The sequence below is a fragment of the Blastocystis sp. subtype 4 genome (assembly GCF_000743755.1).
Source record: "Blastocystis sp. subtype 4 strain WR1 chromosome Unknown seqid_0393, whole genome shotgun sequence".
Classification (NCBI taxonomy): Eukaryota; class Bigyra; order Opalinata; family Blastocystidae; genus Blastocystis; species Blastocystis sp. subtype 4.
In genome coordinates, this window is record NW_014569154.1 from 1 (window position 1) to 7,630 (window position 7,630).

General features: G+C 40.2%; 4 protein-coding genes across 4 annotated transcripts; 1 reads left to right on the forward strand and 3 right to left on the reverse strand.

Annotated features, from left to right (window-relative positions):
* Nucleotides 1-141: 141 nt before the first annotated feature.
* JH06_4586 (hypothetical protein) lies at nt 142-1,415 on the reverse strand (the record flags this gene model as incomplete). Its single annotated transcript, XM_014669846.1, has 6 exons — nt 142-288; nt 320-510; nt 549-783; nt 813-879; nt 910-990; nt 1,021-1,415. The coding sequence occupies 6 exons, from the start codon at nt 1,413-1,415 to the stop codon at nt 142-144; spliced, it is 1,116 nt and encodes a 371-aa protein (XP_014525332.1).
* A 153-nt stretch (nt 1,416-1,568) lies between these two features.
* On the forward strand, nt 1,569-2,690 carry JH06_4587 (eukaryotic translation initiation factor 2 subunit alpha; the record flags this gene model as incomplete). The annotated part of the gene is made up of 7 exons (XM_014669847.1): nt 1,569-1,587; nt 1,621-1,705; nt 1,738-1,901; nt 1,936-2,143; nt 2,174-2,336; nt 2,366-2,551; nt 2,583-2,690. The coding sequence occupies 7 exons, from the start codon at nt 1,569-1,571 to the stop codon at nt 2,688-2,690; spliced, it is 933 nt and encodes a 310-aa protein (XP_014525333.1).
* Nucleotides 2,691-2,773: 83 nt separating this feature from the next.
* Nucleotides 2,774-4,091, reverse strand: JH06_4588 (actin-like protein; the record flags this gene model as incomplete). The annotated part of the gene is made up of 5 exons (XM_014669848.1): nt 2,774-2,908; nt 2,940-3,083; nt 3,115-3,864; nt 3,894-4,010; nt 4,044-4,091. 5 exons carry the CDS (start codon nt 4,089-4,091, stop codon nt 2,774-2,776), a joined length of 1,194 nt encoding a protein of 397 aa, XP_014525334.1.
* Nucleotides 4,092-4,276: 185 nt separating this feature from the next.
* On the reverse strand, nt 4,277-7,248 carry JH06_4589 (hypothetical protein; the record flags this gene model as incomplete). The annotated part of the gene is made up of 13 exons (XM_014669849.1): nt 4,277-4,334; nt 4,364-4,458; nt 4,489-4,687; nt 4,718-5,114; nt 5,142-5,636; nt 5,667-5,817; nt 5,848-6,117; nt 6,149-6,290; nt 6,319-6,445; nt 6,477-6,765; nt 6,797-6,871; nt 6,904-7,021; nt 7,055-7,248. 13 exons carry the CDS (start codon nt 7,246-7,248, stop codon nt 4,277-4,279), a joined length of 2,610 nt encoding a protein of 869 aa, XP_014525335.1.
* Between the last annotated feature and the right edge of the window lie 382 nt (nt 7,249-7,630).

Consider the following 7,630-nt stretch of genomic DNA (forward strand, 5'->3'; position numbering starts at 1 on the left):
CGATATGCATTCAGTGGAATGGGAGGTAGTGGTCGTCCGATGCGTCGTTATGGAAGAGGAAATGGAATGACTGGAAGCAATAATGTTCCGATTGGAAGAAGATAGTGTGTTTATTATAGCTGTTTGGTTTTATTGTTTGATTCATTGACCATTCGTATAACAAACACAGGAAGAATGAGAATAAGTCACATGAACGAAAGGATCATTGACAATTAATTCCAGTTCCTTCTGACTTTGCTTTAAAATATGAACAATCTTCTCCAATGCTTCTTCCTGATTCTCCAAAAACTATGAATCAGATTCTTATTGCAAATCTCACTTTCAGAATACTCTCAGCATTCTCCATTTGTAAATGTTCTTCAGGAATCCGAATACCATGAGTATTCAATGCATTATAGATTGCTGACAAACGACTGCGCAAACCCGTCGTTTCATGAAGGAAAACACAATACAATAATAATTCATAGGATATGCTGGAAGAGAGACCGATCTCTGCAATTGAGTCAATCGCTCAATGAATGATTCATTCGTTACAACGACTCGAGAACGCGATAATTCCGATTCCATCTTTCCTAATACACGAATCATTTTTTCTTCTAAGATACGCTGTTTCGAATCACATTGACGGGCCATTCGATCACACTCACCTGTTGAAACACGTATTTGAATAAGGGCATTATGAAGAATCTCCAGATTCTTCTCTACATTCTTCATTACTGCCTTCTGCTCTTCAATACGTGTCTTTAGTCCATCAAAACCATACACATAAACTGGAACCAGGTTCTATAGTCCATAAAATGTCATTTACTTACATCAGGATCAGGGTTCTCTTTCAAATACTTAGCGTAGAGCGATCGATTTCTGTCATCGCGGAGATATCTACATGTCAATACCAACTATGACTCCTACTCATCACGGATATCAGGAGGACAGAAATTAAACATAACACAAGAGAATACACAGTCATCTTCCGAGTTTTTGCAGTCAAATCTATACTTCAGTACAATCCATCATCAAAACATATATTTATATGATTGAAGGAGAGAGGAAATAGGATTGGGAGCAGCCTGTTGTTGTCCCATACCAGCCATTCCAGGTTTCGCCTGATTATTCCATCCTGAACCGAACGGTGAAGTAGTTTGTGATGAACCAAAGGTAGAATTTGTTGACGAGCCAAAGCCAGAGTTTGTTGATGAACCGAAAGTAGAACTAGTCGACGAACCAAAGCCAGAATTAGTTGACGAACCAAAAGTTGAACTAGTCGATGAACCAAAGGTAGAATTTGTTGACGAACCAAAGCCAGAATTTGTTGATGAACCGAAAGTAGGAGTTGTTGAAGTACCAAAAGCAGGAGTCGTTGTTGCTGTCTTTCCCGTATTTCCAAACCCTGTAAACGAAAATCCTCCTGTGCTCATCCTAAATGATTATCCAACAAGAGAATTAACTCTGTATTTGTGGAGAAATCGGTATTCAAAGAAATGCCCAAAAAATGGAGGATTCTCCTCTTTCCAAGAATCGATGATTCCCTTCATTCTCACAAAAGAGAGCTTTATCATATTCACTGAAGAATGCCCAAAGAAGGTACGTGTGTGCTGAAGTTAGGAATGAACTAACATGGAGTAGAAGTCTTTGAAGCAAAGAACCACCGTTACTATGAGGAAAAATTCCCCAAAGTGGATGCCGTTGTGATGGTGAAAGTGATGAAGTAGGAAGCTATTCATATTCACATAATCATAGGATCACAGATATTGGTGTGTATGTCAGTCTTCTCGAGTACAACGGGATTCAGGGATTCATTCCTGCTTCTGAATTGTCTCGACGTCGTATTCGTTCAATTCCTAAACTTGTCCAGGTTGGGAAGATTGAACCAAGCGTTGTAACGCGTGTTGACGAGGAAAAGGGTACTATCGATTGCTTTGAAGTGGTCATTTCTAGGTTATGTTGATCTCTCGAAGAGACGTGTGGCTGAAGACGACATGAAGATTGCTGATAAGAAATATCAAGAAGCCAAAAAAGTTCACAATATTGCAGGCATTCTTGCTAATCACTGCCACATGGATATTGATGATGTCTACTTGAAGATTATTTGGCCTCTTGCTCACAAATATGACTCTGCCTATAATGCCTTCCTTCTTTCTGTATCGTAAGTGTCTATGATCGGACTGATTTCTAGTACTCCTGAAATCTTCAAGGAATTGGAAGTGGACGAGTCTGTATGCTCAGAGCTAACTTCACTGATTGCGACTCGAATGGCTCCCCAGGCCAAGAAAGTTCGTGCTGATATGGAAGTGACATGTTTCAGTATTCATGGAGTTGATGGCATTCGGGCTGCCATGGTAATAGTAAGGTTATGATATAATTGTAGAATGCAGCAGAGAAGGAAGGAACCGAGGAGATGCCAATCACGATCAGTCTGATTGCTCCTCCTTTGTATGTGATGACAACAAATGCTCTTCAGGAGAGTGAAGGAATTGCATTGCTGACGAGAGCCATTGAGAAGCTGAATGAGACAATCAAGGAATATGGAGGTAATTTAGTGGTTAAGAATCAGGTGAGAATTGAGGGATGGTTTGTGATTGTAGCCTCGTGTAGCTCAGAAGCAAGAGGACGCTGACCTGGAAGGATTGATGAAGAAGATGGAGTTAGAGAACCAGGAAGTGGCTGCAGATGATGATGACGATGATGAGTAATCTATGTTTAGGGAGTGTGTTGTTTTGCTAGAAATATCACAATTCACAGAACAGTTGGAACAAACACACTCAGTAAAGTACAATCACATCTTATTTAGCACTCTCCAGCCTCCTTCCTCCCATTCAGCACGACTAATCCACTGGTCAGGACGATCCGCAATGTACTTCGCAAAGATAGCTGCTCCTGTGAACACAGCATGTTTACGATTGGGCTGCGCCTGATCATTATTCCATTCCATCATTCCTCACAATCACATTAATCGACTTGGCAATATGATTACTTCCTCCACGTAACACACGATCACAATACTGTTCACGAATATCCTTCTCGAGACGCGATGAAAGTCCTGGGAACATTGAGGTTCCACCAGACAGTAGAATGTTCTTATAAAACTGGAAAGTCAAAAACCGGCCAAATTCCTACCACAGGACGCAGATCCACATCTGCCTTCTGAATCGCATCGAAGACCATCTCTGACAAGCCTCCACACTCCATGCCAACAAGTTCAGGCCGGAAGAGAGCTTCTGTGGCCTCAAAACGTTCACTTCCCAGTCGTACAGTACGTCCATCTGGAAGCTGGTAATCCGTTACCAGAACGGTAGTCTCATCAGCAAGACGGATCTCCTTCTCATAGTTATAAGCCACATAGCATAGCTTCTCTTTCATTTCACGAACCACTTCAAAATCGGCTGTCGCGTTTAAGGCATAGCCACGCTGTTGCAGAAGTTGAAGCAAATGACGTGTTACATGACGTCCAGCAATATTCAGACGATGGGTGAGATGTTCTAAGAGGAAACCATCATACACACACATAACATGTGTCACACCATCACCACTATCTACTACTACTCCTGTTGAAGCACCACGAGAATATAATGTTAACATAGCTTGAGGTTTGCATTGAAGACCCCCGAATCCGAACTTTTCGAACATGATTTCGGCCATCTTCTTCCGATTTTCCTTTGGATTTAACGGAGCTTCGGTCAACATGATGCGCATGTTGTCAGGATCGATGCGACCGCGACTATCTAACTTGATTCCCATCTTCTTTTCGAATGTGTACTTCCAAAGCTCTTCCATATCGTCCCATCGGGTAATCACACCATTTTCAATGGGATACGTGATATTTAGTGCTCTCATGGACTCATTACACTCATCTCCAACTAGCAAATCCTACATGTGAATGGATCCACGAAATACACAACACGAAGAGTAATATCCCCAACATAGTCCTCTTCGGCCCGTAACATAGGTCTTCCGATCAATGATGGAAATTGAATTCGTGGGACATTGTCTCCAGCGTACCCAGCTTTCACGATCTACAACTTATCACTTTTGTAAGTACAGCATACTCCAGTACCATTATCACAAACTACAATCTTATCAGAAAAAGGATACATCCTCCAGAATAATGAATGATCGTGAGTGAAGATAAGAGGAGTTACAAAATGGTTGGATACATTGGATTTATATTTTATTGATATTACTGTTATTAGAGCGACTCATTGGAATGACCATAGGTGATAGATTCAGGTGAATCGTTGATGTTCTAATAGGAATGCAATTTAAAGAAACAATTTCTAAACTAATAGACATCTGAATAACGACATTTTGCCGGTCCTAGTTTACATGTACCCAATAATCTACTGATTCAACAATACGAATCACCTACTGAGCAAAAGAAAGTGCATCAAAGGTTTCTTCATACTCCTGGAGAATTGAGTTCACATGGGTAAATGCAACAATCTTTCCTTTATTAGAAAGTCTCTAGAAATGAGTGACCAACGACAGTAATACAGATAATATATTTGGAAGAGAGGATGGTTCGCATTTCTGCTCTTCTTGACAGTTCGCACTTGCAAACAACAGTTCCAGAGCAGGAAGTAATCCAATTAAAGATTGTTGCTTTTGTGTGACAGTTTCCATCTCTCCACACACATCACAAAAATGAATCTGCCCAACACTTCGCTTGGAATCACAAATTCCTTCTACCGTCCTATCTATGATACTGCCCTTCTTTCCTCACAGAGTCACAATCACAGACACATCATCTTCATCACGCTGACGTGCTGCCATTGCTAACACACTTGTCACATCCTCCTGTGTCTTCACTTGACGTCTCCGAATGTTTTGAATCTGTCCAGTATCCATTGAGAAGCGACCAATCTCCAGGAGATCTTCCACTTCTGGTTCCTCTGCAATGTAACTCTCACTTACACTCACGTCTTGATAATTCTGTGTCAGAATGCTGGAGGAGGAAATATTCTTAACAGCAACAGCAGAGAGAGAGAAGGAATATGTCTGTTGCAAAGAAGCCAGACGCTGTGTTTGAGCCATCAGAACCGAAATAGCTTGATATACAAGAGATGATGGTTGATCACTAAACAGAAATTCCCGTTTCTTCTTCCCATTGGCTTTCACACCTAAATTAAGAATTGTCACAGTTCTACCATCCAAAGCAGCATAAGGATAATCAGCAATCACTTCAATCACTTCACCTTCACTCCATGTTCGATCAAACACATGATCCACCACACATAACGCTGATCGTTCACTACTTGTACAAATACTCACGGCAGTTTCATCCGGAGTTACATCGGTAAGATAAGATCCTGAAACGCCCGGTGTATCCCAAATACAAACTTCGCTAAGAACGTTGCCTTTCAGAGTCTGAATCTTATCACTCAGAATCCTTCTGGCTCGTTCACTTCGTTGTACTTTTTCTTCAAGAGACTGAAGATGTGTAGTCTGAAGGAGAAACTCCTCTTCAATACTCTGTGTTTGATTTAGTTCATTTTCAAGAGCAGAAACTGCTTCTTGAAGTTGCCGTATCCTCGTCTGACCACTCTCCTTAGTGCTGTTCTTCATATCAGTTACGGAATTGAAATCAGCTTCAAGAACAGTATGAGTGTGAGAGAGATCAGTATGTTGGGACTCGAGAGATTCTATTAGTCATTCTCCTACTCGAGATGTACGCAATTTCTGATCAATCTCATATTTCTCCTTCATACGACCCTTACTGTCTTCATTCACTTTATCTTCCAAATCTTCACAACGTACTGCTAATGCTTCTAGTTCTGTTGTGATCTTATCATTCCGATCATGCAACTCTGTAATGACTGAAGTCTGGATATTACTCCTTCTCTACTAACTTACCACTTCCTTGTCCAATACTCCAATATGATCATTAGCTTCACTTATCTCAGCATCACCTTTCATCAAGATATCATTCCCCATCTCGGTCTCTTCTTCCATTCTCTTCTTCTCCTCTTCAATCGTTTCAATTTGCTTTTGCTTCGCTTGGATCTCTTCTTCCATACTCTCCATTTCTGTTTTGAACTGTGACAATTCACATTCCAACTTAGTCCTCTTCACTTCTGTATCAACTACCTTCTGATAGATTCCAGATTTCTCTGTCTCTGCTCGCTATCAATTATTCCATCCTCACTTTATCCACCTCCACCTTCTTGTTGTAGAACTCATCATTCTCTGCTTTCTGTTTCACAAGTAATGACAAATCATTACTTGCTGCCAAAACACGATCGTTCACTGAAGTTAATTCTCCCTCTGCTTTCTCTAACTCCTTACAAAGCGTTTCACTACATGTAACTTCGGTTCAATCCATACATTTCTGCTTGTACTGCTACCAAATGACAGTCAGCTGCCTCTGTTGTACTGTGCAGACTAGCGATTTCACTTTGAAGCTTCTGGATACTCCCATTCAATGTACTCAGTTGAGACTGGTGTTGAGATTCTACCAATGAGTCTCTTAAGGTAAGATCAACGAGAAGATTCCAGAGTTGCCTTCAATTCTTGGAGCTCCTGTTGATGGACAGTGATTGAAGTCTCCAAGTCCTTTTGATGCTTCTGATAATGCTCTTCAAGTACTGGAACACAGAATTCAAGCTGAGATTCTTCCATCTGGACTGATTGAGTTAAGGAAGCATGTTTCTCTTTGAGTTCATTCTCTTCCTTTTCCAAGTCCTCAAGCAGTAAGGAAACAGACTCAACTTCCTTCTTCAGTGCAGCTAGTTCAGACTCTTGTTTCTCACGAAGCGAATTGAATTCGGTTTTCTAAGTTCTTATGAATCGTTTCTACAGTTACCAATTTCTTCTTTTCCTCAATTTGCTGCTGAAGAGCACAACTATCCACTTGCAATTGACGCTTTTCGGTTTCTCCCTATTTTAATTACACCAAAATAATACCAATACCAAGTCTACGCTCTTCTTTAAGTCATCCAAGGAAGTGGACACTTCCATGAAATGTTTCTCTTCCTCTGTCTTTGCACACTGTAATTCATCTTCTAGTTGAAGAAGACTAGATACAAATCTAAAATCTTTACAGGATATTAAAGATCAATACTGTTGCTTCTTTGTTGCAATGTCCAACAAAATTTGTTTGCTCGTCTTGGCGATATCCAATATTTCTTTATGATATGCTTGAAGCACGTTCCTTGACACTTTTGGCTTTCTGTTAAGAATATCCGCACATTCTCCTTGAATGTCGAATTCCTGTTTAGCAAGAATCCGAGACTTCAATTCAACAGGAGATGACATGAGGAATGAATGAAGAGTCTATCATTCAACATTCTGTATTCTCGTAGAATGTATCTGTATTGTTGTAATGGATATTTAGGTTTATTGTTTTGTCAAACATTGAAGACGATATCAATTAGGAACAATAGTACAAATGTGGAAATAAAAAATCGCTCATGCCAGTGACTAGATTTACATTCCATCCATATTACTTGTTCAAAACTCATGGGTACTATTATTAGTCACTTACTACAAGTATTGTTGATCTTCTATTATCATTGATTCCAAACATTTCATCTTTGCGTTCGAGAAAATGACTTGATTTGATCCACGACGGAATGGGAATCAGCCAATTTCAGTATTCCACCGTGTTCATCTATTCTTTTCAAATACTCGTTGCTTT